The sequence below is a fragment of the Lutra lutra genome, chromosome 6 (genome assembly GCF_902655055.1).
Source record: "Lutra lutra chromosome 6, mLutLut1.2, whole genome shotgun sequence".
Taxonomy (NCBI): domain Eukaryota; kingdom Metazoa; phylum Chordata; class Mammalia; order Carnivora; family Mustelidae; genus Lutra; species Lutra lutra.
This window is the reverse complement of record NC_062283.1, coordinates 49,762,359-49,782,399: the sequence shown is the minus strand read 5'-3', so window position 1 is coordinate 49,782,399 and position 20,041 is coordinate 49,762,359. Positions and strand designations below refer to the sequence as shown.

Below are 20,041 nucleotides of genomic sequence, written 5' to 3'. Positions count from 1 at the left end.
CCATGAAATCATTTATAGGACATTGTAAAAAGCATATAACCTTTTGAAATGGAAGGTTTTAAGGATTTTTAAAAACAGCAAAATTCCTATATTCTTCCTATGTATTCTGTAGACTATATTCTAATTTTCTATTCTAATATAATTTTATTATTAGAATATTCTATTTAATCTTGATACTGACAAAAGTAATTAAACCAAGGATCTATGAATTGTTTGAAAACATTTCTAAGATATTTGAACTCTTCTACTACAATGGTACTTTCTAAATCCTTAAAGACTTAGAAATTAGTTTTGGGTCTTTATGGTTCAAGTATAATGAGAAAGAAGACTAGAAAGGGATGGATGTTCGTTGGAAGGGAAGACCAGGGTCAGATTGGGAGGACCTTGCCCGTCACACTAAGGAGCCTGTGTTCTGGTTCACACTCAGTATTAAGTTCCTAAAAAGTATGAGGCAGGACAATGACAAGACCCCATTCATATTTTAAAAAGACCGTCCTCCTACTTATGGGAAAACTGGATTAAGGAGGACAAGAGCAGACCTGGGGAGACCTGAGAGAAGTCAGGTATGAGATGACAGGCTCGGAGAGTAATACCACTTTTGAGTGAATCAAGTAATTAAAAATAAATAATAATGAACAACCAAGCCTTCTGGGCGCAGGCACTGTGTAAGTTGGGTATTACAGATGACCAGAAGTTCCCAGGCAAAGGAGGTATTTAAGGTTCCTAGAATGTTCCTACAAAGCATCACTATTGTACACTTGAAAGAAACCTACAAGGTAACCAGACTACCCTACAGGACATGTTACCTTTCCACAGATTTTCCACAGATGGTATCCCATTTGTCTCTGAGTTCACTCAGCATGTCATCCAGTTTCAGGTTGTCATCAGCCAGGGTGGTTTTCTCCTTCAGGGAACGTCCAGTTCTGTTGGTGGTGTCGTAGACAGAATGCTTGGCTCCAAGTGATTTCTGAAACTCCTATACATTTAACAAGAAAACAGTGTGCATTTCTACTTGGGGCTAAGAAATAGTTAAGAGAGTCGCCCCTAATAAATGGAGTCTTAATAGAGGAAGACATCAGCAAATGATCAAGTCAGACAGTGGAATGCACCAGGGTGGAAAAGAATCCTTATAAACTGAAGAGTTTACTTTTCTCAGAAGCCACGTGGCTTTGAAAGTACCTATTATTATGAAGACAGTAATTTTAAAGCAAAACAAATCTTGAATCTTTTATAGCTATAAACCACAAACAGTACACGAGTTATAATACAATGAAATTGCTAATCGCCTATTAAAAAACCCAGGAGTTTGGAAAGGAAAAAGTAGTTAACACTCAATGAGTAACTGAAGGCCCTATGGTGGACACAGAGTGACTCATAATCTGTGAATTTACTAGAGTTTTGGTTTTTGGTCAGAGAGATCTGTTGTCACACATTGGATGTTCACAATGATGGTACATATAATTTCATCTGTGAGCCAGGATGAGGGACAAAGAAGAACCACATCTCAAGATTCCTGCATTCTGACCTACTGCTCATTCCAGTCACACCCCTTGGCAAGTCTACCCCTCTCCTCCTCGCCTCTATGATGCCTTCCAAAAGTCTCACAGGATCTACAGATTACTTCTCCAGTACCAAATAGCCATGTTGCCAATGTGACATCTATACTTTGCCATTTTTACACTGTTAATCTGCATGTTTGTGCATGTAAATGTGTATGTGTGGGAGGGATGGATTATATTCTGTACACAACTCAGGTACAAACTTTTCTAGGGCAGGGACATTGTCTTTGCAGGCATCTCATTATCACCTTATGTTTCATGTGTGTTTGTAAGTGTCTAATAGCAAGAATGAGACAGCTGCTATTGAATATACAATTTCAGGGATGGGAAGGAAGGAAGGTCAGCCTAACAAGCTCATAATATATCAGGGAAACACCACCACAGTGATTCTAAACCCTGATAAGCACATGAGAATCACCTTAAACAATAAAATGCTATGCAAATGTATAATTTTCCAAAATAACCTTGGTTATAATTACCTAACAAGCTTTTATTTCCCTTAAAAGCTAAACACTCTAAGTTTCTTAACAGAACTAAGATATTTAGTTTGTCTTATAATAGGAAGCCACTTCATCTGGGAATTTTTAAGCAATAAACACCATTACAATACCACACTATTTCTGTAGTTTGTTTTCTGTAATTATTTTTTTCTTGTTATCCAATAACAGGATGTTAGTTTTAGAATCATTGTACTGAAAGATTTTTTCCAAAAGAACAGATACATAAATAATGTTATAGCTGAATACAAGGCAGATCAAACTTATTTAAAAACAGAAAAATACCTAAAAGATGAACAGAAAAGATGTTTAAAATTGGCTTAATGTACCTTGTACCTTTGTCTCAGACAAAAGTTGACTTTGGCAACAAGTCACACTAGGAACAACAGACAATCTACCAGGGTTCTTCACATATTCTTATTTCTAGGATTCTCCAACTTGAATACACAATACACTTTCATAAGACTACATGACATGACAACTATGTTCAAGTTCAAACAGGCATTGTATTTTGAGAGGGAGCCTCTCTTTTTTCCATCCGAAGGGAAGAAAAGATGCTGCTCACTGTCATTGTGCTGTCAATATTGAATGCGGCAGCTCAAGGGCAGAGAGTACCAGCAGAACAAGCCACTCAGTTGTCCTCATCTAGTCAGAGAACAGGTGCTCAATGTCTCCTTCTGTGCTCCTAGGATCATGACTTCCTGAGTTCTGTTAGAACCACCCAGAGAAGCAACCAACCTTTATGAAGAGGATGGCTAGAATTCTCTGTGGATGATAAGCCCCACATCACCCCAATTTTTCTCAGCTTTTAAAATGATCACGTTTTCAAGCAATAAAATATATGTAGACACTTAAAATGATAAACGTGTTTTTGCAGGACCCACTCTCTTTTACCCATATCCTTACCCTGAGGGCTGATATCACTTTATAACCAGAATGACAGACCCAAATTCAAAGAGTTGAGGAGAATGAGAATGTTCTTTGAATGCCATGTGGTATGAATAAAAAAGGTAGAAAATATAAAATACTATGCTTCTATACCTTCTAGTCTACATAAGGAAGCCACCAAGTCTTTGAGGATAAGGATGGACTTTCATATACCACATATATATAATAAAATATCAGTTTATGTAGAGGCAACCAATTTACCCCACTAAATTGTTTGAGAGAACCTAATGGCAAAAATTACAGTACTTTCTGCTATAAAATTATCTTCTACATGGCATTTGACCTACGAAAGAAATTACAAGACAGACATGTGAAAAACTAAAATGCCAACATTTGAACTCCTATAAATCTTTTATGTTATAGGTTATAAAACACTTCCAGTTTTAATTTTCTATATTTTATTTTAACAATTGACACTAGAATCATAGGGGAATGGTCAGCAGAGAGAAAAGATACTACTGCCACTTGACCAATGTGAACAGCAATCGGTTTTAAATTTAATGGAGGTCCATATTGGATGGCCTTTTCTTCGCCCTAGTGATGAATAAATACACAACCAAATAAGAATTTAAAAGTGATCTTGAGATAAAGAATGGCATATATGCTTTTCTTAATTACAGACCCACCTTATGCTGTGCAAGTTGTGTTTTTATCTTGTCTGGATCATTGGCAATTTCCAGCTCAGAATCCAAAGACTGTTCTGATTCCTCTAGCCATTCCATAAGTTTACTCCATGCTTCATGAAACTGTAAAAGAAATGTACATTTCTGTCCAGAAAATTTTCTGGTATGCTTACAATATATAGAAATTAATGAAAATGTTAAAATTAATTCAAATTTCCCCTAAAAAAGAAGAAAACAGTACCTTCATCGGTTTACAAATGTCTTATTAACTCTTGACTTCTGTGATTGTGACCCCACCATGGTCACTTTGTTGTAACTCATCCAAACACATAAACTTTAACAAAAACAGAAATGAGCAAACACCAGGGAGAACTTACCTCCCTTTCCTTTTGCTTAGTAATTAACATAAACTGTCAAGAGAATTTTATTTGTCCATTGCCCTCACTGACAGATTTGGGTCTACTTCTAAGGTATTTCACTCCCATGTTAAGGAAAAGGAACAAAAAGGGAGGGACGAAAGATAAAGTTTATAAATCGGTCCTAAAAAGTAACAAGAACAACAACAACAAAGGCCTTACCATTCCTACTTAATACAAAGGGAGTTCAGTACCTTTACTGCTGCTATCAGAATCCTCAAATTCATGCCTGTGCCTCATGTACTGGTTTATATGTAAGAGCACCCACCGTACGTGAATTCTAAGAAAACGTAATTCTCCTTGGCATCTATGACCTTGCACTATTCTGGGGCTACGTATACTTGATTTTAGCCATGGTCTCTTTTCTGTTTATCACAGAGAACTAGTGAATACTATTTTGGGATACCAAATTGTGAGACTGGTCATAAGTAATTTCTCATAATAAACTTAAGTGGACAGATACATAACAAAAACTGATGTCATCAAAATAAAGTCTGTTTTATATCAAAGCACATTAATAATGGAATAACAAAAAGAGACACAGCAATAAAGAAAAAGAGCACAGGATCACAAGGCTGACAGGGCCCGTGAGGTCACCTCCCTGCAAACCTATCCCCCGACACATCCTTCCGACAACTCCGATCAACTTAAAAATGAAAATACAGAGGCCAGAAGAGGCACAGAAACTGCCAAAGTCAGAGGACTATGATCCACATCCGAACCCAAACTAAGATGTTAGAATGATAAAAAATAAAGAAATAGTCACAGTGTTTGGTAGTCTTGCTATCACAGATGGCAAGTTTAATGGTACAAAGGCACAGATTCTAAGGCTGGTCCTCCTTTAAAAACTATTTTTAAGCCACAGAAATAGAGGAAATGCTATACTTTTGCACCCAAAAAGGAGCAGAAAAAACTTACAGACTAAACAAAATGAGGAAACAGAACTGACAGCATGGAGAAAGGACACTTTTATAAACTAGATGTTTGTAAGTCAAGCAATGCCCCCATCACAGAGGATACTGCTATGTTGGTGGAGAGGAGGATGTCAGGCTTATCATTAATACTGTCTTAAAAAACACAGTAAGGCACTGATTCTATTCCAGACTCACTGATAACACTGAACACATCATATATCCCCCTCAAAAAGAAGCAATACAGCATGTAATCCTACAACAATGCCATTTGTCATTTCTAAAGCTTTTAACAAATTTGTGTGCTGAGAGCTTTAAACACTGAAACATGTGACTCCCATGACATCTTCTATATCACCCGACGGAGCCTGGCTCCCCAGAAAAATGGAGTGAAATGCCAATTACAGAAAAATGCAACTAAATGGGGCAAAAAGAGTCATTAGAAAATTCAGCCTCAACATTATACTGAGTTTCTAGCAAAATTCAAAGATCTATGCCAACCAAGGCAGGCGCATCTCTCTCTTCCCTGGAGCACAGAGACACGGAATTTTACCTCTTCTCTGTATTTAGTCTAGGAATGGAATATTAATAACAGGGGAAGATAGGAAGGGGCGTTTCTTGTGAGATTTTCCAGATTGTCTAGCTTAAGCAAAAAAGGAAAAATAAAACAGCCCTAAAAGTTTCAGACAATTAAATTAAAAGCAGTGTGGAACTGCACCAAAATACTAGAGAAGAAACGATAGCCTGTCAACAAGGGTACAGATTCAGAGAGGTGAGGAGAACCTGCCAGCTCAGACACAGAATCTGCCCTTTCAGGAAGCTGCCTAGAGGGTCAAGCGTCCCCCTCTCGGCCCTGAGAGTCTGTGGACAAAGTCTGGCTGAGAAGCTAAACATAAGGTAGCAATTTAATAAAGTATAATGATTTAGTCTGAGTATGAGAGTAGAGATTGCAAGAACAAAGGGAAAAACCAACAGACCGAACTCACAGCAAAAAATATGAGCCTCTTTTTGGACCTTAATGATAACAGTTAGTCTATGAAGCCAAGCTATAATCAGTCTTTTCAAGATCAGTCCTCAGGACCGGAAGGTGCTGCCAGGGCAAAGAGTGACGTCACCATTGAAACTCAGGCCACAGCCCTTTTAGGAAATAAACGCCTTGGCCTTGTGCCACAATTGTTACAACGAATACAGCTTGCAACAAAAGTACTTTTAACAACATGATATGTATTTCAACACCTAGAACTGATTGATTGCCAAGTTCAGAGAGTTTTATAAAAGTTTACCTGCTTGGCTCTCTTCCTTGCCTCATCCAAAGATCTTCCTCTTTCTACTAACCGTTGAACCACTTTTTCCCATCGACTCTGGACACTGATCAATAGATTCTTAATTAGGACAACATCTTGTTTCTGACTGAAATATTTCAGGTGGGTTCCAGTTTTGTCCAGCTCTATTATCTGCTCACGGTGAGAATTTACTTCATTGGCAAAGACCTTTACCAAAGGGAAAAAAAAAAGGTAGAATTAGAAACAAATGAAAAACTATTCTATCTTGGGGTGCCTGAGTGGCTCTTTGCCTTTGGCTCAGGTCATGATCTCGGGGTGTTGGGATCAAGCCCCGAATCGGCCTCTCTGCCAGTGGGGAGCCTGCTTCCTCCTCTCTCTCTCTGCCTGCCTCTCTGCCTACTTGTGATCTCTGTCTGTCAAATAAATAAATAAAATCTTTAAAAAAACAAAACAAAACTGTTTATCTTAAAAATGCTTTTGGTGTCAAACCAAAAGCTCAAACCATTTTAAAGGATAAAATAAAGTTTTCAAACCACCAAGTTCATGCTTCTGACATTAAAACAGTGTGTTGTCCAAAAAGGCCTGAAATGAGAATGCTAGCCGTGTGAGTACAACATACCTTGTGTTCATCGATTTGAAACAAGACGGTGTCCAAGATAAGACTTGGCCGAGAAGCTACATTTAGGGTCTGCTCTGCCTGGGTTAGCCAGTTGATGAAGTCTTGGAGAGAATTGTGGAACTCCATTGCCAAGTTGAGGGCCTCTTCCAGTTTAGTCTGCGAAGACAGATTATTTAGTATTTGGTGATATTTAATTCCCCCTCCCTTGCCCCAGTTTAACCACTCTCTGGCAGATTTCCTTCCCATCCACACTTTATTTGTACTTAATCTGTATTTCTGTATTACTTAAACAGTTTATGAATGTAATGGGCTTTCACTAAAATACTGTCAAACCAAACTCCCTTCAGTATAGTGAGAAGATCTCACTGCAGCTAAAAAAAAAAATCTAATACAAACTAAAATTGTGATTTGGGGGCAATTAACCACAGAATATCACAGAACATAATTACTAAACAGAATCTGTAGAAAGAAAACTTGACATTCACATGATTAATGTTGGGGGTCAAAGTACTAAGAAATATATGCACATTATGCTCTGTCAGTGAGGGCACACAATCTAGTATTCCTAGCCTATCATTTCTCTGATAGCATTAAACACTGATAATTTTAATCCCTTTACATGACTTTTATTATGGAAGTGCTTATTATATATACAATCAAATCGCTCTCTTGCCCTCCTTTTTTCTCTTCCCACTACATACCTAAATAAGTGTGATTAGAATTATTTAACTATCCAGAATCAGTGTGGTTCACAAATTTAAAAATATACCTAGTAACACTTGATATATGATCTGTTTGACTAGACTGCTTTAACTCTGTTCTCCCACGTTAAAAGAGAATATTATTTCCAACTGACCCCATGAAACCTCCATATGTATACAAAGAAAATTTAAACACGGATCATTAAAAGTTCCACTGATAATTCTACTCAGAGATAAAGTAAAGCCCACAAAATAAAACAACTAAAATGATCATTCTAGGACATTAATTAAAGCACATACTTTCCTTTCATTGAGCTTGGTTTCCACCAATTCCCATTTTTCTTTCAAGTTATTTAAGTCTTGGTCAATTGTCTCTGCAGATTTGGGGCATCTTGCAAGCATCTGCTGGCCTTTCTGCATCAGACTTTTGTATGTTTCTTCTTTAACATCAAAGGCAGCACAGATTTCCTAAATTGAGATATCCCCCCAAGTTATATCACTTTTAAGAGAATAAAATCCAAGAGTTCCTTTTTCGAGGTCATCAATCCCAAGCCCCTTATCCTATATTCACCTCTATCCAACCCAGAATAACCCTGACATTCAAATTTTTCACTGTACTGAAACAACACCTAAACCTGTAGACATAATCCTGTCTGCCAGAAAGCTCAGAAATGGTGCTATCATTATCGGCCCATTCCAGCATGCTAAAGTTTATGAAGTAATGTTTTAAATGTTTTCCAGAAAGATTTCACTGCACTGTAACCAATCAGGTCTGTGACCCTGAGTGGGTAATTTAACCTCTCTGGGCCTCAGTTTCCTCCTCTGTAAAATGGATTTTCTAAGTCTCTCCTCAGACTGTGATACAATGGCTGTAATAATTTTTAGTATAAGTTAATTCTGTGCTCAGAAGACAAACAATGAATAGAAAATAGAGACCCAATACAGTAAGAGATTTGAAGCCGGTTATTCAGACTTTGGAATTAAAAAAGACAAACTTGTGGTACTATGGATACTACTCTCATTTATAGAATTTTTAAAGCTTTCAATTGCAATGCAGTTGTGTTACTTCTACAGAGAATATTAAAAAATTATGGAGGCAAATTCAGAATTTAGTATCAATAACACAAAAGAGTTACATTCATGTAAAAACCTAAGACCAGCTCTCTTTCGTTAGTTCAATTATAACATGGGTCAAATTACAGCTCCTATTAAAAAATACATCCTGTGTCTAATATTTTCAACATTTTCAACTAACATAGTTCAATAATTTTTAAAGCTGAGATATAATTCATAAAATTCATTATTTTAAAGTACATAATTCAGTGTTTTTTAATGTATTCACAAAGATGTGCAAGCATTACTACTAATTCCAAAACATTTTTATTTTCTCAAAACTTTGTAATTTCTTAAGCCCTAAAAAAAGAAAAACCCAAAAAACTTTCTAAACATAGTTATAATATCACCTACCAAAAGCCTTTAATCCTAAAGCAAAACTTTTAAATACAGCTAAATCTCAGGAAACTGTAATATTCCAGGTTTTCTAGTTTCCTTCATTTCTAACACAACCAAATCAAAAGAGTATTACTAAAATGATATCAACAAGTACCTGTAAATGTTTAGAATTCCTTAAATCATGGAATTTACAACTCTATTGGGTTAAGCAAACTCATTTTCAATACCTCACTCAAACCAAATAAGTGGATATGTACAGTAATATTTTTCTAAAAGTAAAGTATTTCTAAGATAAGCTCTTTGCTTTCCACCTTTTTACTATATTCTTCTAAATCAACATTAAAAAACTATTTGTTATTAGAGAATAATCCCAAGTATGTTAGTTTAAGAAGTCATTAAACGTCTACTTAATGGACATTGTCCCTGATTAACTATGAAGGTAGTTCCAGGAATGTAAGAAGTATCTGAAAGTCAGTTAGGTTTTATGGAAAAGGAAAACACAAGCACTGCCAAGTTACTAGTCAATTATTTTTTCAATGAAACAAATGGGTCCCCTGTGGCACCAAAAAAATGACAGTAACAACAACAAAACCACATACACAGTAATTTTCTAGAACAATGAATATACATTAAAGGTTTCTAGGAAACTCTATACTGGATTGATAGAATTGATTTTAACTGCTCATAGCAACTGAGTAAGATGCTACCTCTGTCGCATTTCTTCACAATACCTACAAGGACGGTTACTTCCTCTCCAAAGCACCAAATTCAAAATTATTTACAACCAAGTGCCTTTTCAATAAGCTCTTACAACAACACTCTACATCCAATAAAGACGACAGGCTTTAATGTATAATGGCCCATTTCTTATGCCCGATTCCTAAGTACCTGTACTTTATTTCCCAAATACTAATTATTAGCATTCGAATATTAAAAAATTTTTCTGATGCAAATTCACAAGTACATAAAACGATTAGTTTTCAAAATCTGAAATAGACTCCTTTCTCTCAGAACTTCTAAAGCTGAGTTACAATGTAAATGAATAGGAAATGTCAATAAATTGAAGTCTAAATTTAATTTGTCAGTCCACATTTCTGTGAAAGAAAGCCAGAGTCCCGAGTTTCATTATTTTTTTCATCCTTATCTTTAAGAATTGACAGTGCCATAGAATCTGGGTGGGAACAGCCCACAGGCACAATGCTTCCAATTGGATAATTAGCAGAAGCCTCCTGTTGGTCCATAGCTACTATAGGTGTGAAGTTGAAGATACAGTGTGAACACCATTACAACAAATAAGTAACTCTTGAATAGAACAAGAACATACTTTCCTGCCTTCCAGACAATGAAGTGGGAGTATAATTATTACAGCAGTAGCTTTAAAGTTAATTCTAATTACTTTAGGAATTCTTCTTTTCACTCAAGATACAACAGTTTAGATTTACACTATGTTGTGTTACTATCCATACAAGCTCATCATTTTATGGGGAAAAGCTTGCTTCTAAAAAAATGTCTAGACTTCGAAAACCTTTCTTCATATACTGACGCACTAACCTCTGATATAAAGAATAGTTTCTGACTTGAAAATTTTAATCAGTAAATGGTTTTTCTAGCACTTACACACAAAGATTTCTGCTATAAAACTGTATATCCTTTAAACCTTCTCCCACAATTTATTTAGCACCAGGGCCCACACCAACTGGTCAGGGTCTTAATTGGAGGCCACAGCTGTAGGAAATAATAGACTTACCATGTGGGCATTAAGCTGCTCCCTGGCTGTTTCCGGTAAACCTCCCAGGGGCTTGGATGCTAACAGATGACGCTCTGTGTCCTTTAGCCACTGCTGCAAATCCTCAATCTCACCATGGAACCCTTTGGCCTGGAGTGATAGAGAGTTTTAAGTCTGGGCCGTAAACACATTGTCACTTTCTAGCAGAAAACAAGGTTTAAACAATCCCGGCCTGCTAAGCCTCTCCACTCATTCTTAAGAACAGGCAGGTGCAAATGGATTTGTCTGCCTTTCCTCATGAGAGCCCTAGCAGATAAGACTATTACACTAAGAACCAGAGGGCTGTCTTCTCATCTGCTCTGTTCTTTATCCCACTTATTTTTACTCCTCTCCTTGAGGGATAAAAATCAAATGAGGGTCTGCAAACCAATCAAAGAATTCCAGGCTACTTTTTATAAAGACTTATTTATTTATTTTAAAGACAGAAAGAGAGAGAGAAAGAGAGCGAAATCATGGGGGGTGGGGGAGGGGCAAAGAGAGAGGGAGAGAGAGAATCTCAAGCAGACTCCTCACTGAATGCACAGCCTGATGCAGGGTTCCATTCCAAGACATTGAGATCACCACCTGAGCCGAAATCAAGAGTGGATGCTTAAACAACTGAGCCACCCAGGAGCCCCAGAATTCCATGCTATTTTGGTCCTGCAGGACAATGAACGTTTGAGAATTTACTCTTACTCACCTGGCGCAAGGCACCGTCCAGCTGCTGCTTCCTTTGTTCTGTTTTTTCCAAAACATTTTTCCAGCGTTGATTTAAAACCTCTAGCTTGTTCTGAAGGCTGCTTGCTTCTTCTCCTGCACTTGATTCTATTAGGTCATTTCCTGCTTTATTAACGGCTTCCACTGTGGACTGATGGGCTAATACATCATTTTGAAGCACCTGAAAATATTAAGATAACACTATGTTTACTAGCTCATCACATGTTAACATCGCTTTTCATGCAACTTTAATTTGCTGAGTATAAAACATTCTGAAGCAAAAACATATGCAGAGAATTTTAATACAAGAAAGTGTTAAAATGGTGGCCTTCTTTTCCCTTAATTTTGCAGCTTTCCTGGATATACCCTTAGTCTAGCAATAGCTCCTGAAATGATTATGTAAGAACATTTTGTTAGTTCTTTGCATTAGGATAACCTTGCAAATTGAGGACATTAAATATCTGGAGATTATAATTAAAAGGTTCTATATGTTTTCATTTGATTCATAGTCATTCTAATTGAACTTATTTTTCATGTCTTAATAATTTTTAAAAAGGAGGGATCTTTATAAAAAGCATGTACTTTGATAGGTTAACAATACTAATCACTTTCAGAGCTAAGAGTTAAATATTCCTGTGGTCAAAGTATAAAGGTAGATCTATAAAATTCATTCTTCTGAATGGTCAAACTCCTGCTACATAAGGCAGAGCCTAGGCACCAGAGAAGCAAGAAGGAGAGGGATGGAAACATTCCTTCCCTTCTTCCTGCAACTGGGCTGGTGATTTTAAGCCCTTTCACTTCTGACCTTTAAGAAATGGAAGGAGAAGGGAGAAGGAGACCTTTCTAACTCCTCACAGATAGATAAACAGAACTAAAAGATCCCTACTTATACCTTGCCAAAATAACTGCATCAGGGTCTGTCATGTCCCCACTGCTACTATATTCTAGAAAATTCCTGTCACCGATATACGTTGCTTTTAATGACAACTGCTAAGTTTATGAAAATGTAAATCCTATATAAACTCACACCATGGGAATAAACACATTTTCATGCAGGACAGTCTGACTAGTCATTACTGCTTTTAACAAAGGTTTAAGACAGACATTAAATAATTAAGAAAAAATTAATGATTCAAAATAAGTCCTAACTGCCTAATCAGATATGGTTGGGCAATGACTATATAGACTATATATGACCATATAGACCGCATAGAGAGAAATGTTTTTTAAAGATTTATTTATTTTAGAGATGTAGGAAGAGAGAGTGTGTGAGGCTAAGGGGCAGAGGCAGAGGGAGACGCAGGAGCCCTGCTGAGCACAGAGCCCTGACATGGGGCGTGATCCCAGGACCCCGGGACCATGACCTGAACTGAAACCAAGCTGATGCTTAACTGACTGAGCCACCCAAGCACCCCAAGCAGGAGAGAAATTTAAATTAGAGTACAATTACTATAGGGAGATGTATGAAAGAAGGAACACTGAACCAAGAATACTAAAAAACTGTTTATCGTGACACTAAAGTGTCAAAAACCTTTCATTTTAATATAATAAACATGTAAAATTATTAAACATTTACTATTTGATAATCAAGGAAAACTTATATATGGTCAGAATTTAGGACCTAACCTTAGATAAGATGCTTCTATTAATGTGAATGCTAAAGTTCTATGAAAGACTGTTGACTGTCAGGATAAACTCTACTGAGCATAACCTGTTATTCATTAAGCCTACTGACTTAAGAGATAGAAAAATTTTTTTTCTTTTTTCTTTTTTTTCTCTGAAAAAAAAAAAATTATGTATCTCACTTTTCTTGGCCAAGTCAATAGCTTTGGTCATTTGCACAAAGATTCTAACAACTGGGTCTCAGGATTTATTTTTCTAGACAAATGAACTTTATCATAATAAGGTAGAGATCAGCCTTCAACCCCTGTGAGGTCTGCTCTGATGACCTAGGCTGGAGATCATCTAAAGCCCAAAAGATGCCTCCTGCTTTCAGTTCGGGGCCCACTGTGGTCAGCTCCATGCTTTCTTGTTCCCTAAACCCCTCAGGCTCTAAGGAGATAGGGAATTTTCTTTATTAAGAACTGTCAACCAAATGTCACAAAGATGACAATATAAAGTTGTTCTGAATGTATCTCAAGATTAAAATTTTTAATTTAAAGCTTTAAACAAGTGCAGACATATAAAAACCCTTGTAAACATAATAAATATTATTAAAGACTGATTCAGAAAGAAAAAGATTAAAGACACAGGAAGCCAGTGGGAATTAAGGGAGACATGGAGACTATGGAGCAAACTCCCACCTAGTGAGAGACATATAGGCAAACAGAAAAGATGTCCAATGTGCCAAACAAGCAGCAGGTGAGATACACGGAGATAAGGGTGACCAGAGGGAAAACACACACACAGCCTGCAGTGGAACATTTCAAGGCTATGACTTGTAGGCTTTCCCCAACAACCTTTAAAACTAGCCCATGTCAATCCAGTGACAAGGACGGTCAGGGATTTAAACCAATGTTTGCCATGCAGCCTTAAAACTTCATCAGAAATTTCCCACCCTTGCTGTTCTTGACGACTGCCTTGAACCACAGAGAAAAAATTTTGATCATGATCTTTTAAAAAGTGTGTTTTAAGTAGCTTAATTGTCCGTTACAAACGTCAAATGTGAACTGTGCTAAAATCATAAACTTGAAAAATCCATCAAGAGGAAACCTACCAGAAACAATCTGATGGCACTAAAAATGCATAGAGAAACACGACACGCAGCTACATACGTGATGCTTGGCAAGTTCAATTTCAATGGCCTTAGGATCTCCTCCCACAGGTTTCTGCTCACTGAGCAGGCCCTCGGTGTGCGTCAGCCAGGTCAACAGCTCATCCAGGGCGTGCTGGAACTGGCCCAGGGCTAACAGAGCCCCCTCCAGCTTATGCTACAAAGAAAGTGAAGAGGAAAGAAAAGCCATATGAATTCGATATTATGAATGACATACCTTTATAAAAGTAACAAAGGCAAAAAAATCAATTGAAAGCATATCCAATGAAGCCCAATCAACATATCCAGTTTGAAATCCCTTGTGGTTAAAAAAGTCAGGTGAGAAACAGGAAGAATTCTAATAAAATAAGACTTTAGGGGCTTTGAAAGTTTAGGTACTTAATTATCTAATTTCTTTTAATAACGATTTTACCTTAATATATGAACTTGAACTTTTCTAACTTCTTAATGAAAGTGTCAGGGTTTACCTGTCTGTTGATAATTCTTTCATCCAGACTATCCCATATCAATTTCAGCTCCATTAATGGGTCTTGAACAGTGTGTTTGTCACTCTCTTCTGTTACTTTCTTCAGCAAAAGCTCTGCTTGATGGTTCAGTCTCTCCATTTCTATCTGCTGTTGGTAGGCCTCAGACTTAAATTGCTATTATAAAAAAAAAGATATAAAGGAAATTTGTTTTAAATCAAAACTTCAAACAAAAAAATTGTATGGATTCAATATTTATTCTAATTCGTACTTCTTATACTCAGGGAGGTGAAGAGAAATAAAAATCTAACACAAAAGAATTATAAATTGAAAAAGATGAGAAGTCTTTTTTCTTTATTCAATGTTTTATGATGGAAAGGTATTTCTATTTATAATTTTGATATTTCACACTTTTGTCCCCTACGGTAAAAAAAAAAAAAAAAAAAAAAAAAGTAAGAAATTACAAGGTTAATCTTATTTCTAATGTCTACATATACTCAATATGTAAGCTTTGAAATTATAGAAAATAAAATAAAAAATAAAAACTCCCCCAAAATATCTCTAAGAAACCCAGGTTAACATTGCTTGCTCAAAAACATATACACATCTTGTATCCACTGAACATTTTATGTTTTCCATAGCTGTGCTGTGTTAATAGTTATTCCTACACCTCATCCACTGCTGACTCAGAATAACATTATTTTCTCTCCCAGCACTCACTAAACGTGTATTTAATAATTTTGGCATTGCCAACCAACACAGGTTAGCAAATGGTTGTTTGTAGGAGATTGTCCTTTCATAAAATATTTATTTTTAATCTATAATAGTAAATAATTAAATAGTAAGTCATTAATGGCTAAACAGTCCCTTAATTCCTTTCAAGCATAAAAATAATAATTACAAAATACTAACTAAGGTATCATGAATACGTGCTTTCTTTTCACCAAGCCTGTAAAGAAAATAATTTTATTCTCAATTTAAGCTAAGGGCATAAAAGTGAGACCAGTTAGAGAACTGTCCCAAGGGTATCTGGCTAAGTGGAAGCACTGGGATGTAATGTCAGACAATCTAATTTCAGAGAAAGCACTCTTAAGCAGCCTGCTGTATGAAAACTATTGAGATATATGTAAATATCCAAAAGTGTACACCTGTGAAAGTACACAAAGTATATCATATGTTTACTACATGATCACATATAGTTAAAAAAACTGCAATCTAATGATGGCAACCATAATAATTTCTAAATGAAATATTCTAAATTTTACTCAGAGATGAAAATGCTATAATTTTAAACCCAGGTAATAACTATATAAAAAAAATCTAGCAGAGTTCATTGAAAATGGTGTGATGTCTCTGTGGATGGAAACTTGAAATTAGGAAGGAAACAGCTGATCCCACTTGGATAAATCATCACCAGCACAGAGGAATTCAAAGAGGAAACAGTCCAGCCATTTTCACAGCTGGAGATCAAGAACCACAAAAGCAAAAATTACAGAGGAAAGCAGATAGAAAACAACAAACATTTTTACAAAACAAACATTTTGGGAAATACTATTAGACCACGGATGTTTCTTTAGCCTGTTAGACTAAATGGATTACTCTGACCCCCTGAAGAAAACAAAAATGGTGCTATATGGGTACTGAGGGCAATGAAACACTCCTGAATAATGAAGTTATGAAAATCCCTATAGTCTGAGCTACATATGCATAAAACACACCCCCCACACCCTACCCGCACCTCCCCCTCCTCACTGCATTTCCAACAGGAGGATATCTGAAAGGCTAGAAATCAGATCTTTTTTTTTTTTTTTTTTAAGATTTTATTTATTTGACAGAGAGAGATCACAAGTAGACGGAGAGGAAGGCAGAGAGAGAGAGAGAGAGGGAAGCAGGCTTCTTGCTGAGCAGAGAGCCCGATGTGGGACTCGATCCCAGGACCCTGAGATCATGACCTGAGCCGAAGGCAGCGGCTTAACCCACTGAGCCACCCAGGCGCCCTAGAAATCAGATCTTAAGAGTAGTTGCCTCTGGGTACATAACATTTTGGGTGGCTTTAAAAAAGCCACTTTTTTTTTTTTTTCTCATTTGTATTTTCTGACTTTTCTATAATGGACAGGGACTGATTTAATAATAAGACTGGTATTTTCTATCATTTAATGAGCATTTACATGCTGCTCATTTTGTACAAGCACCTTATTAAACCAGTTTCACAATCAAAATGTTAACTAATTACGTAAAATAAATTTGCATAAAGAATCTTATGAATAAAGAACATAAAATGCAGTCTTTGAAATTAATGAAGTCCACACATACCTTTAGCTCCTCAATCTGCTGCTTGACAGTTTCAAGATCTGTTCCAATTGGTGACATTGAAGCTAATTTACCACCCGCAATATCTACCCAGTCAAACACGGCCTGAAAAACACATTAGTCCACGAGTTATCAATACGTCTGAAATTGTTATAACATCCCAAGTGTTACAGAAAAGTACAATCATAAATCTATACAGGTATTAAGAATTGAGCCCATTTTACCAATTAAGATGGTTCACCTAAATAAAAGCAACAATATGCTGAAAAAGTTGTCCCAAATATGCAATAGACATAACCTCCAATTCTGCATCCAAGTTTGCAAAGGAAATTCTTTTCTGAATAGAATCTTAGAATACTAAGAACTTTCAAACACATGCATCTGAAAAAAAAGTTTTAGAAATTCCAACACATGAGATAGAATTCTCCATGCTTTCTTATGTCTAAGAGGCAGATGATATAAAAATACTGAAAGAAAAAGATTCAAATCCATCTGCTTATTCAAATTAGCAAAAAGGTTATTGTTTAGCACTTGAGCGAAATAGTTGGCCCAACTAAAGCCTGACATGTTATTTAGATTAGCATTAAAATCCTGTGCCTACAGAGATTAATATTATGACCATTACTCTGAATTACAGCACAGACTGCACAATCTATTTTTCCTGTTCTTGTTAGGTAATACAAACATTTCAGAAAGGCACAACTAACATTTCTTTCAGATACTGAACACACAAAATCATAATAGACTTTAACAACATTGCCAGACCATATAGAAGGAAACTATCTGGTATTTTTGGTTATCATTAATAAACCCAAGAACTTAAGCAGCAAACCAGGAAATAAAATTTATTTTACTTCACAATCAAACCCTGAAATGTCTAGAGCTTCTGGACCTTTAAGATCTAGCTCTAGCTAGCCCCAGTTATTTAATAAATCAAGTGGCCCTTCATTTCCCACAGGTGATGCTACTAACCTCCAGTGGGTCTTATTTTTCTAGCAGGGATAAGGACAGAGTATGAATCCTGGTGCCTAGCCAGACCCCTCTGGCTAATGGCTCCGGAGGCCAACAGTCTGCAAATGGCAGCAGTGCCATCTCTTAGCCATGGAGAGGGCACAACTCAGTCACTTACCAGTAGGTCAGGAAAATTATGACCTGGTCTCACAAACTGAGGGCTGGAGCCTGATTAGTTACTGGCCTTTGAAACCTAACCAATAAATTATCTCTCTGGTTAAAAAGTGGGGGAAGGAGTAAAGTTATATAAGATATTATTTGTAGTGAATTTTTTCATACATTTCCAAAGTTCAAAACACTTTCAGCTGGCATAAAGCCTGGCTTGTGATATTTATTTTTACAAATATAGAAATGAAATGGCACAAGAAAAAGGAAAAGATGTTCTCATCTGAGCTTTAAAAATAATATTCACTTGGTTATGGAAATACGCAGAAGGGCTTTTTCCATACGGTAGGAGAACTGACAGACTCAGCGTTGGCCAGCCTATTAGGAAATGGAATAAGACTGAAGAAGGTAGGGAGAGACATGCCCCTGAGCTGGCCTCATCTGACAAGGCGATTTTTCATTAAAAAAAAAAAGAAAAAAGAAAAAAGAAAAAACTTTAAAAATGGTTAATAAACTGAAGGAGAGCCCTTACAGGATGTGAACAACAACTATGGAAAGGAATTATGTATATGGAAAGGAAGAATAGCATTTTACATTTTACACAACAGATTATGAGCTAATAAAACAGAAATCTATTTTAGTTCATGGGGAACACTGGCTTCAAATCAAATTTCTTTACTTCTGACTTTAGTTAAACTTAGTGATATTTTTAGATAGTGTTTACTCCTTTCATCTTACTCCACTCAACTTCAGAACAGAACTCTGACGCGGTTCCATCTCACTGTCTGGGTGCTAAACCATTACAATGTTTTAAACAGTAAAATTTTTCTTTTCAAAGCAAATTTCGCCATGTGTATAAACATGCTTAGATGTCTCTGTACATCTACACAGATCTCAAGAACTACCTTCTAGAAGGCAAACCACGAATGACAGTAGACGAGGCAGTTGCCTGCACACACTGGCAGCCCTAGGGCAGTGTCTATGTGGGCCGCTGCAGACCTCAGTCACAGGCCTCCTCCCACCAGCAGCCCCGCCTTGACCCCCTTACCTGCAGTCCGTCCTGGTACTGGACGGCAGCCTGCATCGCCTCCTCGAGCTTGTCCACTCGGTCTTTCCAAGCCTTATTTAGAGAATCCCAGGCTGAATTTAACTAAAACATAAATATTAGAACTCTTTTAGTATCATTTGTTAAGTTTTCAACAACTTCTATCAAATATGCTTTAGTTATACAAGATCTCTTTAAAAATGCATTCTAGCAAGAGAAGGAAATATGCTAGTTGTACCTCATCTATACTCTTCTTGACAATGGGTTTATCGGGTTCCCCACATGCAGCAATGAGTTCAGAACCCAAGTTAATAACTATATCCAGCTCTTCCTGTAGTCCATCTATTTCTTCCTTTATGGCCTACAATAAAAAATAATTTTTTAAGCAAAAACACACTGGAACTAAAAAGATACACACAGACATTAATTAGACTTATTTCTAGGAGGTGGGGTTATGATCAATTTTCTTCTTTCTCTCTTCCAAGCTTCTGCAATATATTTTTTTCAATAAGGAGAAATATTTTAAAGAAAAAAGTGTCCTTTGTAACAGACATCAAATGTTTGTCATGAAAACATTTAAAGAATTAATTCTATGTAACAAATACCACAAACCAGCTCCTTTAAATATTAATAACAATGAAAAGTGTAGAAACATATTTTGTTTTTCAAACAGAGCAGTTTGGCAGTATTCATTTAACATGGAGGTTAAGTGATCAAAAAAAAGAAAAATCTAAAAAAACCCTACCTCTTCCCCATACAGCAAAACCAAGCTTACAGATACAGAGAACAGACTGGTGGTTGCTGGAGTCAGAGGACAGGAGAAGGAGAAATTGGCAAAGGGG

The 20,041-nt window shown here is 36.5% G+C and overlaps 1 protein-coding gene across 1 annotated transcript in view; it reads right to left on the bottom strand.

Annotated features, from left to right (window-relative positions):
• Positions 1-20,041, bottom strand: part of DST (dystonin) — a 487,169-nt gene that overhangs the window by 26,304 nt on the left and 440,824 nt on the right. The window contains 12 exon segments of the mRNA XM_047733080.1: positions 807-976; positions 3,631-3,750; positions 6,238-6,444; positions 6,857-7,012; positions 7,858-8,025; positions 10,757-10,885; positions 11,475-11,672; positions 14,266-14,421; positions 14,732-14,905; positions 17,042-17,143; positions 19,203-19,304; positions 19,438-19,560. Coding sequence (XP_047589036.1) covers positions 807-976; positions 3,631-3,750; positions 6,238-6,444; positions 6,857-7,012; positions 7,858-8,025; positions 10,757-10,885; positions 11,475-11,672; positions 14,266-14,421; positions 14,732-14,905; positions 17,042-17,143; positions 19,203-19,304; positions 19,438-19,560 — 1,805 coding nt within the window.